The sequence below is a fragment of the Aspergillus fischeri genome, genomic scaffold, assembly GCF_000149645.3.
Source record: "Aspergillus fischeri NRRL 181 1099437636249 genomic scaffold, whole genome shotgun sequence".
Taxonomy (NCBI): Eukaryota; Fungi; Ascomycota; class Eurotiomycetes; order Eurotiales; family Aspergillaceae; genus Aspergillus; species Aspergillus fischeri.
Window position 1 is genome coordinate 35,425 of NW_001509770.1, and position 12,098 is coordinate 47,522.

The 12,098-nt window shown below is 51.0% G+C and overlaps 5 protein-coding genes across 5 annotated transcripts; 3 read left to right on the top strand and 2 right to left on the bottom strand.

Moving 5' to 3' along the window:
* Positions 1-278: 278 nt before the first annotated feature.
* NFIA_007520 (histidinol dehydrogenase family protein) lies at positions 279-1,736 on the bottom strand (the record flags this gene model as incomplete). Its single annotated transcript, XM_001263972.1, has 4 exons — positions 279-527; positions 575-1,274; positions 1,326-1,372; positions 1,419-1,736. 4 exons carry the CDS (start codon positions 1,734-1,736, stop codon positions 279-281), a joined length of 1,314 nt encoding a protein of 437 aa, XP_001263973.1.
* A 341-nt stretch (positions 1,737-2,077) lies between these two features.
* Positions 2,078-3,004, top strand: NFIA_007530 (SDR family NAD(P)-dependent oxidoreductase; the record flags this gene model as incomplete). Its single annotated transcript, XM_001263973.1, has 4 exons — positions 2,078-2,569; positions 2,630-2,737; positions 2,787-2,867; positions 2,918-3,004. The coding sequence occupies 4 exons, from the start codon at positions 2,078-2,080 to the stop codon at positions 3,002-3,004; spliced, it is 768 nt and encodes a 255-aa protein (XP_001263974.1).
* Positions 3,005-3,155: 151 nt separating this feature from the next.
* Positions 3,156-5,875, bottom strand: NFIA_007540 (C6 transcription factor RegA; the record flags this gene model as incomplete). The annotated part of the gene is made up of 2 exons (XM_001263974.1): positions 3,156-5,638; positions 5,746-5,875. The coding sequence occupies 2 exons, from the start codon at positions 5,873-5,875 to the stop codon at positions 3,156-3,158; spliced, it is 2,613 nt and encodes an 870-aa protein (XP_001263975.1).
* A 589-nt stretch (positions 5,876-6,464) lies between these two features.
* Positions 6,465-7,618, top strand: NFIA_007550 (class I SAM-dependent methyltransferase; the record flags this gene model as incomplete). Its single annotated transcript, XM_001263975.1, has 3 exons — positions 6,465-6,660; positions 6,789-7,108; positions 7,163-7,618. The coding sequence occupies 3 exons, from the start codon at positions 6,465-6,467 to the stop codon at positions 7,616-7,618; spliced, it is 972 nt and encodes a 323-aa protein (XP_001263976.1).
* Positions 7,619-8,233: 615 nt separating this feature from the next.
* On the top strand, positions 8,234-9,075 carry NFIA_007560 (beta-ketoacyl reductase; the record flags this gene model as incomplete). The annotated part of the gene is made up of 2 exons (XM_001263976.1): positions 8,234-8,501; positions 8,576-9,075. 2 exons carry the CDS (start codon positions 8,234-8,236, stop codon positions 9,073-9,075), a joined length of 768 nt encoding a protein of 255 aa, XP_001263977.1.
* Positions 9,076-12,098: the final 3,023 nt, after the last annotated feature.

Genomic DNA, 12,098 nt, shown 5'->3' on the forward strand with positions numbered 1-12,098 from the left:
AATTCGAGATCATCATAGGGCCGGCAGGTTTACGGATAGTATTGTCGTGAACAAAGTGTCGGAAGATAGTATCCCTATAGAATCATGGCATCCACGCTCCTGGTGCTATTCCCCGTTATGAGGATATACAACTCTATTTGGAAAGTGAAGTATCGTTCACAAACCTGTGCAGAAACCTGGACTATATAGGATCACGTACACGGAAGCTCCACCAAGCATTGACTCGGAAATGTGAAATAGACATAATTCAGTTTGGACATAGATTACTCCACTATACTCTACATATCTCTCTGAATCCATTCAAACTGATCACCGAGATAGTTGTAAGCCCGAAGATCGCCAGACCGTGCATGACCCTCGAAGTTCTCAGCGCGTGCTGCTCTTCCACACAGCCGTCCCAATTCTCCGCTTGCCTGACGGCTGGTGACTTCTTGATATGTCACGGTGCGAAGATATTTTCCAACCCACAGACCTCCCGTATATCTCGCAGCTTTCTTGGTGGGAAGGACATGGTTGGTGCCAATGACCTTACTTGGTCAGCGTGGAATATCTCCTACTTTAATCAGGGGCATACCTTATCGCCGTAGGAGACACAAGTCTTTTCTCCAAGGAATAAAGCACCGTAGGCATTCATTTTCTTGAGGGCTTCTCGCGGCTCTTTGGTGAGGATTTGGACATGCTCGCTGGCATATTCATCCGCCAGTGTCCAAGCTTCGTCAATCGAGTCCACCACGATCACCTCGCCGAACCGTTCCCACGAGGTTCCCGCTAGTTCAGCGGTCGACAGGTTCTTCAATAGCTCGGTAATAATCCGCATCGATTCTCGGCCAACGGCCTCGGACGTGGTGATGATCACCGCGGGCGAATCAGGCCCATGCTCAGCCTGCGAGAGAATGTCCGTTGCCACCGTAAAGGGATTGGCGGTCTCATCAGCCACAATAAGAATCTCCGTCGGTCCCGCAAAAAGATCAATCCCAATTTCGCCAAACAACTGCCTCTTCGCCTCGGCGACAAAGGCGTTGCCGGGCCCCGCGATGAAATCCACCTTGGCCATGGTCTCGGTGCCCAGTGCCATGGCTGCAATGGCTTGCACTCCTCCAAGCAGGTAAACTTCGTCTGCGCCAGCGAGATGCATGGCTGCAATGGTTGCATGAGGGATCTTGCCTGCGATAGGAGGAGTACAGCCAATGACCTTGGGGACGCCAGCTTCTTTGGCTGTGAGAATGGTCATATGGGCGGAGGCAAGGAGGGGGTATCGTCCGCCTGGGATGTAGCTGTTATTGTCAGTCTAGATTGCACGTTTTGGTCTTTTCGGAATTGCCTACGCTCCGACTGTCTGGATAGGCAGATTTTTCTGTCCAAGAAACACGCCCTCCGTTTGTCAGTACAGCTTAAAAGGCACCGATGGTCAGACTTACTGGCTGGATTTCGTACTCAAAATCTTTGATCGAGTCACGTTGCGCTTGTGCAAAGGCCCGCACATTCCTCTGGACCTGCTTAATATCCTCGATTGTCTGTGCAGAGCAGGCCGCAATGGATGCCTCAATATCTTCCCGGGAGAGGTTGAACGAGGCAGGCGACCATTTGTCAAACCTCTCCGAGTACTTGCGCACTGCCGTGTCTCCATTGGCGCGAATGTCGTCGATCACGCCCTTGACAATGGCGCTAACGTCGACTTGGGGCGCTGTCGAGTTGGACGCGGTATCTGCGCGACTCTTGAGGTGACGTCTTGCCATTGTGCCGCTGAGTCCCGTTTATGGTAGACAAAGATTGCACTTAGAATTTGTGCATTTCATTAATTCAGCTGTCCATGGTTATAGTACATATACCTCTATATTAGCACTGCCATCAGCCCCCTTCGGCTCCACCCGAGCCCGCGTCGGTCACAATTCCGAGAGTCCGGCCTTGACTGCGAGCCTGGAGAACTACAGAGGTCTCGCTGGGAGTGCCGTGAGAGCGCCCTCGGGTCATTTCTAACTCTAAAACAGGACTTTGGGGCTATTGTCCCAGTCCTCTTCCAACTCGTCGAGCTTTCATCTCAGCCTTCTTCACTAGAAACCGCCAAATTTGCCCTACTATGAATTCACCGAAGGTCGCTTTGATTACCGGCGCCTCCAGAGGCCTCGGCGCAGCAATTGCCCGATGCCTGGCCAAGGAGGGCATGAACATCGTTATCAATTACAATTCCGATCCTGCTCCGGCGGAACGATTACTTCAAGAGATGAGAGCTTTGAATCAGACCAAGGTGCCTGGTGCAAATGTCTCTCACTATGCAGCATTCCAGGCGAATCTGGCCGACCGAAGCGCCATTCAGCAGCTTGTGCAGCAAACCATTCAGGCAATGGGCCGGTTAGACGTGGTGGTTTCCAACGTCGGCTGGACGAGAATGACCAATTTTATGAATCTGGAGGAAGCAGATAATGAGATGGACTGGGATAGATGCTTCTCGATGAATGTCAAAAGTCATTTCCAGCTTTTCCGGGTTTGTCAAGAGCATTTAGAGCGGAGTGAGGGGGTATTCATTGCTACAGCGAGTGTTGCGGGGTTGAAGCCTAGTGGGAGTTCATTGGTATGTGTCACTTAAATTTATGTATTACCGAGTTCGTCAATGGTGGTCTGACGATACTAGCCATATGCCGTGACCAAAGCGGCTCTTACCCATCTCGTCAAGAGTTTGGCCATCATTGCAGCCCCGAAGATCCGAGTCAACTCGGTCTCGCCAGGGATTTTACTGACAGTGAGTGGCTCGATCAACCTTTGGAGCAGTATCTAACAGACCGAACTAGGACTGGGGTCTACAATTCCCAGAGGAGAAGCTCAACGCCGCGAAAGAAAAGAACCCGCTTAAACGATTTGCAACTCCGGAGGTATGTCCCTAATACATAGTGGTAGCGGTATTGACTCATGGACATGATAGGACGTTGCCGAACAAGTCAAAGTATTTGCTACTTCAAAGTCCATGACGGGGGTAAATGCAGTAATAGACGCAGGCTTTTCGCTTTGAGCCCTCTTTATGAATTGAATTCGCATAGCAGGTTAGAAAGTAATAAAATTTTGTACAAGATATATCTGCTGCGTGTCATTCATCCATACATCCATATATTCATCTTGCTATATCCCTTTACCGCCAAATTGTTCTGCGCCGGCGTCACATTTTATTTGCTGGCATCTCGCAACTTCTCAAGAAGATGGACCAAGTTATCCACCAGTGGCGGAGTCTGTGTGGAAGTTTCATGGTGGTGATTCTGCTGCATGACTTTGATCATCGTCTCCAGAACTGCCTGGGGATCACCGACAAAGACAGTCTCTTCTGCATGACCAAGGCCCTGCAGGACTGGTATTCCGCGGTGCAGAGTGATGAAACACTGTATATCCTCACTCTCTACTCCATCCAGCCAGATCTTATGCTGCAGTGTTGGACCAGCCAGCTGCTGACTATGATTATCCATGTTATGGAAGAATACCACACCGTAGGCCCACAAAGTTAGACTGGCATGGTATAGCGCAATCGCCATGAAATCTCGTAGACCTTGCAACGGAAGACCTTTGATACCCCGAACGACCTGGCCCGCATGCCATATGGCGTGTCGGGAATGTTCGATCTTGAACCAGTCACCAAGAGCAGGTTGTTCCCAGGCGCGACTGGCATCGTCCGAGGTAGCCAATGTCTCAACCTCCTCCAGTGACACGTACATGTGCATCATGATAAAGTGCAGCTGCACTGGGACTTCGTCGCGGTATCCCATTCGAAAACATTCGAGTATCCTGCTAAGCTGTCCATGCCGAGCGGCCATGAGCAGATCATTATCCCAGTAGCGGCTGTGTCCGTTCAGAAGAGAGCTCAGCTGGCGGAACTCCCATACGAGGCCCCATATACAGTGCATGACGGCGCCGCAAGCAAGACGGATGTCCGCAACACGACGACTGGTTTCCAGAAGATCTAAATTCGCCACGCACTCGCTGAGCGTGCGAATTCGACCTGTAGAGGGCAGAGGAGATGAATGATAGGCTTCCTTCCATTGAGACGCGGAACTCGCTTCCCAGAGATACGAAGGGGCAGGTAGAGGAGGGCCCATTTCGACATAGGTAATCAAAGGGCCGGTGAAGAGAGCCATGGAGACTTGAGCTTCCAGTCGAAACAAGCGGTACACAAGCCTCTTGTATGCCTCTTTGTACACCCAGGCACGCCATGTATCTTCCAAGCTCTGACCAGACTCTTCCAACCGCGCTGGCAGTGGCGGATAGGCTGAGTGGTGAAAATTGCCGCCGCGACGAACCATGGTCAGCAGAGGTTGGCGGAAGGCCTCTGAGATCTCGATTTTCCGGCTATTGCCACTCCACAAACCAATTTCTAGGTATAGCAAGTATGCTTGATGCAGGTGAAGGTCACGGATGGTAGTGTTGTTCCCCTCGAACACCGAAGGCAGCTGCAACCGTACGACTTCCTGCATGGCAAATCCGAGTTTGCGTAGCGAGGGATCCGGTGTCAAGACGGCCCCAGCTGCTGCCATGGCGAGAAGCAGCTCTGGACACACCAGTCGAGGGCGAAAAGTGGCCCGATGGATCCAAGTGCTTGCGGTAGAGAATGGGGCGGTTAGGTAATATCTGATCAGGCTGTCGAGAAGCTGGGCCGAGGGAAAGGATGACAGAACCGCCGAGATAGGCTGTTTCATCTGGCTGAGAACAATGCCCAGGATCTTATCACGCGAGTGCAGATCAAGACTCTGGTCCGTTGTCGATTGGCTGTTTGCGTCTTCCGCACTCTGGGGAGTCAGGCTGGACGCGCCAGTCGCTTCATTGGGTAGTAACAGGTTTTCGTGCTCGCAATAGCCATGATCTTGAGGAGCAGGAACGAAGCGCCATCGCAGTCGCTGCATAGACCGTGTGCCTCGGGGATTGCTCTGTATCGGTGTTTCGCGGGTCTCGTAGGGCGAACCAGACAGGGACAGACTCGGTGCTTGCTCGTCGAACTCAAACGGGACGTGGCTATTGTATGATTCGAGGAAGCTGAGGTCGACCATGCTGAAGTCGAGATCGGTCTGCAGGCCAAAAGTGATCGAACCCCGGGGTGTTCGCACGCCACTGGGCGCATCTGTAAACAATCCGCTTGTGAACTCATCCCTGAGCCCTGATGGAATGTAGTCCGGTGGCATATGGCTGTTTCCATCCAAGTCGATCGACTGCGAATGGTCCGGCTCTTGTGAGGCTGGGATCTCCATTGGAGGAGTGATGAGTGGCTGGGATCCCTCAGATAGTAGTGTATCTGTTTCTCCTCTCCTTTCCTCTGAGTTATGGTTGCTGTTTATTTCCGCACCACCCGGACTGTCCGGGTTGGCAAAGCGAACTTGAACGCCGTCAGTGGACTTGGAAGGAACCACACAGGCAATATTTCGCCTGCGGCATCTGGCGCAGGGCTTTTCTTCGTCGCATTTAAGATGGTTTTCTGCACAGGCACTGCATGCTTGAGAAGCCCGGCTGATGGGATTCGCGCTGCCACTGCGAGGACGTTTCTTGAGGACCTGCTTGCTCCCTGTGGTAATATGCAGAGCCGAATGCCGTCGCAGCAGATCACTAGAGTTAACATTAATTGGAGCGATAAGGCCAGATGGCGAGGGAAACAGCACATTCTGCCGAAGCGCTTACTACACACAGAGCATTGGTGAGGCTTTTCCTGGGTGTCTGCAATAGCCTGTCAGCGAAACCGACCGACAACAGCACAGTCAACTGGAAGCCGCAGTGACCTACGCGAAAGAATATGGCGGCGCAGATGGTCGATCCGCGAGTAAGACTGAGAGCATGTTCCGCACTGATACAGGTTTCGAGGCACCAAGTTGCCTTCTGGCACCAAATCTGGCTGAGACTGCGGTGTGATCATGGTGCCTAACGCAGCTCCGAACACGGAGGACGATGGGTGGGACAATGCGAAAGCACATTATTACCATATGTCAAGGGGGCATACTCTTTGGGAGTACTCACTTCACCCGGACTTTGACTTTTCCCCCACATCAAATAAATCACCAGTCACTATGAGTCTAGACTTTACACAACAGAGAGACCCCGCAATTCCTGTGAAGAAAGTCTGGGAAATTCAGGGTATATCTACCACTACCTAGCGTAATTTTCTTATGCTCGGTCTGATATCTGACCCATGTTGAGGAGAAAGACTTGTGGCTCTCTTGATATCCTGGAGGTGAATGGCCATGGACATTATTGGGAAGGTGGGGGAACACAACCGTTGTTCTCCACATGATATCCGATCAGTATTATCGTGGAATAACTCTAATACTACTGGTGTGAAATTTTGCTGTACAGGGACGTATTGCTTGTACTGGAGACTACACTCTTCCCACCGTGTCTAATGCCCACAATCAATGTGCCAAGTCACACCAGGCGATGAGTAGTACAGAGTGCCGTGACAAATAACATTATTACAATCTGCACACAGCGATGGGCGCATCCCCCTCATGCACGCAATAGAGAACTTTCCTCGGGTTGAACGGCAGAAACTCATTAAAGACACATACGCGAAGATCCTGCATCTTCCCGGCCGACGCACTTACTCCGTCGGCATCAAGCGCATCTGCGAGCATGCAGACCAAATCTTCACCGGTGAAGCCAACACGTTGGATTTGCTGATGCAAAACAACATCCTCGCGAGCTGTATGACTTGGTGAGCTTTGGATATGGCGACTTTGTCCGTCTGCTCTCCAGTAACCGACCGAACCTTCGCATCCTCGAAGTCGGGGCAGGCATGGGCGGCACCACTGAGTGAACCCGCCGCGGTCTAGTCGACGGGAGCAGCCTCCCTCCCTATTCCGTCTATACCTTTACCGATATCTCCGCGGGCTTCTTCACGCAGGCCAAAGAATGGTTCACCTACGCGCCCAACATGGAGTTCCGGATCTTCGACATCTCCCAAGACGGTCTCGCCCAGGGCTTCGAAGCCGCGTCCTACGACCTCATCCTCGCACCGAATGTCGTGCACGTAACCGCACCCTTGAAGGAAACGCTGTCGAACCTGGAGCCGCTGCTCAAGCCCGATGGTTTCATCATCCTGACTGAACTGTGCTCCCTCGTCAAGTCGCCCAACTACATCTTTGGCAACTTCGTCGGATGGTGGCTGGGCGAAGCTGATGGCCGCAACTGAAAGCCCTATGTCCAGCCGGAGCGGTGGGATGTTGAACTGAAGGCGGCCGGCTTCACCGGTGTTGACGCCGTTGTGCCGGACCAGGGCGTACCTTCCTACCGGCTGGCGGCCACCATCATCTCCCAGCCTGCGCGGAAGGCCGATGTGCCGGAAATCGACCGAGCGGTCACCTTGCTATGCCAGAGCGCGGACGCAGACATTGTGAAGCGACTCCAGTTGTATCTGCGGGACGGTGGCCGGCAGGTCGAGAGGTGCCGGCTGGGGGAAGAGATGCCGCCCAAGGGCCGGGACATCATCGCCAGCGTCGGATTAGATAGTGACTTCTTTAGTGAAGACCTGTCGCCTGATTGGCTGGCCGCAGTCCAGGCCCTGATCCGACACGTAGATGCTGAGAAGGTTCTATGGCTGTGTCCGCCATTCCAGGTGCGGTGCAATGACCCGCGGTCTGCGCAGACGCTCAGCGTTGCTTGAACGGTGCGGACGGAGCTGTACCTCCTGCTATTCACACTGGAGATTGACACTAATGAGACCTGGTTCGAAGAACTGGTCCTCAGAGTCTTGCAGCAAATCCCAGCCACTAAAGATGAGACTAGCCTCTATGCAGACAAGGAGTTTGTGGTCACCGATGGCTAAGTATGCATTGGCTGCTACCACCTGTTTAAGCTGAAGGAGCTCCCATCGCGAGCCCTGACCCTGGACTTGGCAGCAGTGTATCTCCTCATCAGAGGCATGTGTGGCCTGGGTTGATCCATGGCCACTTGATGGTTGAGCATGGGGCCACTGATTTGATCTTGCTTTCCCAACGCGCCGGTAAGGGTTGAAGAGAGTCAGAGCCTGTCCCAGGAGCTTGAGCAGATGGGATGCAGCGTCCACTTGGTGGTGGGAAGTATTGAAAACCCTGAGGATATTGAGTGGTCTATTGCCAGTCTGAATAAGCTAATTAAGGGCGTGTTCTAGCTAGCCATGGTGCTGAAGGTGAATTTGCTAAATAACCTAAACGATTTTATTCAACTGACATGGCGGTAGGATGCGCCTCTCTTAGAGATGACATACTCAGATTAGGTCAACAGGCCCAAAGTGACAGGGATGTGGCATCCCCATTTTGTGTTGAGAGACCAGCTGCTGGATTTCTTCTGGCTGGCCAGCTCCATTTTAACCACCGTGGACACGCCCGGCCAGGCCAACTACCTCACCATGGGGACGTTCCTTGAGGCATTCTACCAATACCAATATTCCCTTAGATTGCCAGCCTTGGTGCTGAACATCTGCCCCATTAAGGGGGTTGGGTTGGTCGCCAAGAACCTGCACGCCAAAAAGAACATGAAGGCGCAAGGGATCTACACCTTGCGGGAGCGTGAGTTCCTTAACTTGGTGGAGCTTAGTCCATTAACAGTACTCTGTCCGCTGGCGGGAATATGAGTCCAACAGCCACCCCTCCACGGCCATGGGTGAACCAATCTCAAGTCGTGATGGGACTGCGCTCTGATCAGGACCTGGGCGACCCGCACAACCGGGCCAGCTGGCGCCACAATCGTCGCATGGGGCTTTACCACAATCGGCGGGCGCGGGAGTCGGAGAGCGCCAGAGACGGCAAAAACGGCGCCAAGGCGAGCGCCCTGCAGGCCTTCCTGGAACGTGTGCGCGAGATGGGGGATGAGGGCCTCTTACGCGGGGAGGGGGTTGATTTTCTCACCGTCGAAGTGGGCAAGACGATTTACGACTTGATGGTCAAACCAGATGATGAGGTTGAGATTGGCCGGACGCTGGCGCAGATCGGGCTCGATTCGCTGATGGTGATTGAGTTGCGGCGATGGATCAAGCAGGTGTTGGGACTCACGATGAGCGTGTTGGAGATCATGGGCTCTGGATCGCTGAAACAGTTGGCCGGGGATCTGGCAGCCAAGTATGCCGAGAAGATCCGGGAGTGATCCGAGCATTGTCCTCTGGATGGATAAGATGGTGGATATCACTCGATCCTGGATACCATGAATGGAGAATGCTTGTATGCCTCAGAGGGTTCATAGCTATGATGACATGTATTGGAGACTTAGACCCCCGAGCTACCCCTTGAGGCCTAGCGACGACCTTCGCCTTCATCACCATTCTCATCATCAATCCAATCATTCCCCCGCGATCCTTTTTCTTGGACATGAAACTCTATCTGCGCATTCTTCCGGTGTTGATATTTTCAAAGGGACTCTCCCATATATGTCGGGTGGGCAGGCAAGACCAATAGGCTATCAACGTGAATCCAGGGTCTCTAGGCCTTGTGGGATAATAAGATCATGTTCAAATCATGGCGCTTGGTTCCGCGGCCCTTATCCTCGCCCGCGTCTTTCTCCATTCGTTGTGTCATGCCCAAGGTCAGCCGTCCCAAGGCACTGTGAGGATTTGCCTTATAGGGAGCTACTGTTGTACTAAGTCCCAAGGAATATACTCCTTTGGCAGCACCAGACAATCTCCACATATAGTCCCGCCGCTCATCTCTCAAAATTAATAAAGCAAGTATTTGCCAAAATTTTACATCGTCAAACTCACATGTAACACCCTTTCATCGATCAATTTCCAATCTTCTGATAAAACTCAGCCATAAGTATAGAATGGTTCTTATCAAACCTCACATGCACAGACACACAAATGAACATCCTTAACTCCCTTTAGCCTGCTCTGAAGGAGACCTCCGCTACATATTTCAGTTAAGATCCAGATACCACATGGTATTAACATGGATCGCTATTCACAGCTTAACATTGAAACACTTATTAGCCCTGAATTCGGCAGCTGGGTTTGCCTTGACAGAAGGCACTCACCGGTTCCGCATGCCAGTGGCAAATCATTCAATTTGATATATCATTTTTCGCGGTCCTGACCCAGTTTCTATTTCTATGTTAGCAAACCCCGCCTTCTGTTTCAAACCCCTCGATGTGAGCAGAAGAGATTGACTTACGCGCCTCCAGTATACCTCCCAGCTTGCGGATTCGGATATTGTTATCTTGAGGATATTGATTAACAGATGGGTCCAAGCTGCAAGGGTACTGGTACTAATTCACAGGTCCAGCTGTCACTTGCGGCACCTAAGCGTTGGAAACCCCCTTTTATATTCCGTGAATATATCGTACTCTTTCTTCTGCGTTAATTGAAATAGACCGGTAAAGCGGAGGTTGGATACAGCTTTCGATAGTAAGCTTTCTGGGACGCATATCTCGATATCCTGAAAATAATAAGACAATGTTCTTCACAGAAAGCGAGAGAGCACTTACATGCTATCGAAATATAATACCAGTAGGCTAAAAAGGTGTCCGGACATGATTCCTATCAGTCTAGGGTCTTATACTTTTCAACACATGCACAACTTGGGGTACATTATAGTAGTTTAATGCTATCTCACCAATAACACAGGCCAGTATACCTTCAGATCGCAAGTTGGACAACCCTCTCTATTGCCAGGGCGACTTCCATTTTCCGAAAGGTGAATAAGGAAAGATGGTGGCATCGCATTGATAGTGTTTGCCCACAAAGGGGCAGACTTCCGGCTTCAAATAGCATCCAAGAGCGCAACCTTGGCAATACCCATCACGTGAGTATACATTTCGACCTCATTTATGTAAGCTAGTTCTATTGGATAACTAACTCACTAGTTCGGCTTTCCTGGCCCCCTAATAGATCAAGCATCCACTTCCCTTCAACTACGATTACAGCGTTTTAGAGCGACATAATGCTGCAGAAATTACGTTCATTTCTAAATCGGTCCTCCGTGTCCTTTCAAATCCTCTCTGATCTCCATCTTGAGATTAACCAGCAGTATCCGTTTTATGAAATTCCGGTTTGCGCAGAGCATCTTATTCTGGCGGGTGATATTGGGCGCTTAACGGACTATGATGGTTATCGCCATTTCCTACAAAAACAGACAGACAGATTCAAATTGGTAATTCTCATACTTGGAAATCATGAGTTCTACAATGGGACTTTCGCTGCAGGGCTGGAAAAAGCTAGACAACTTGAGCGGGAACCTTCCTTAAATGGACGATTAATTGTGTTTCATCAGAAAAGATATGATGTCCCGGGTTCTTGCGTCACTATCCTAGGCTGCACGCTTTGGTCAGAAATACCTCATGAGTCGAGGGTTGTCGTCCAGTCGAAAGTCAAAGATTTTCAAAAAATCGAAGGCTGGTCAATTGATGACCATAATGCAAGCCATGATTCAGATCTCGCCTGGTTACGGAAAGAGATACATTCGATACACCAGGGAAATGGAGAGGCAGACAAGCGGAGTAAAAAAAGATCTATTCTTGTTGTGACACACCATGCCCCTCTACTCCAGAGGACATCGAGCCCGCAACACAACCAGAACCCTTGGAGCGTTGCCTTTGGAACTGATATCCTATCACAAGCACTACCTGGGGTCAAAGTCTGGGTGTTTGGGCACACACATCATACCACTGATTTCAAGGAGGGGCAGGTAAGAGTTGTGAGCAACCAACGTGGATATGTGCTGCCTTGGAGCAATTCGAAGAATGCACAAGATAGATTTGACCCAAGGAAAGTTATACATGTATCATGAAGGGTTTGCATGCACAAAGTCCCTTCCTATGTTTGTTATGAGCTATTGTTCTAGTCACTTCGGCCCTCAGTCGCAATCGTACTATCCATGCACCCATTCCCCGGCTTCTCGGCATTTGCGATTGTCGCTTTTGGCTATCATGAGCGCCAAGTTTCCGCACGTCGGGGCTCCGATATACAATCAATTGAGAGACATATAGAAAGTTATGAGGATCTCCATTTTGTCACCTGACTAGTTTGCGAGCATGTGCACAATCTGGATGGGAAGGACGTTGGGCATACCAAAGATGATTATATACTGTGACCGCATTGCTGAAATCCTGCAGATTGTACAACAACTACGGCAATGGGTAACAGTCGGAGAAAGTAATAAAGTTGTCATGCCATTTCA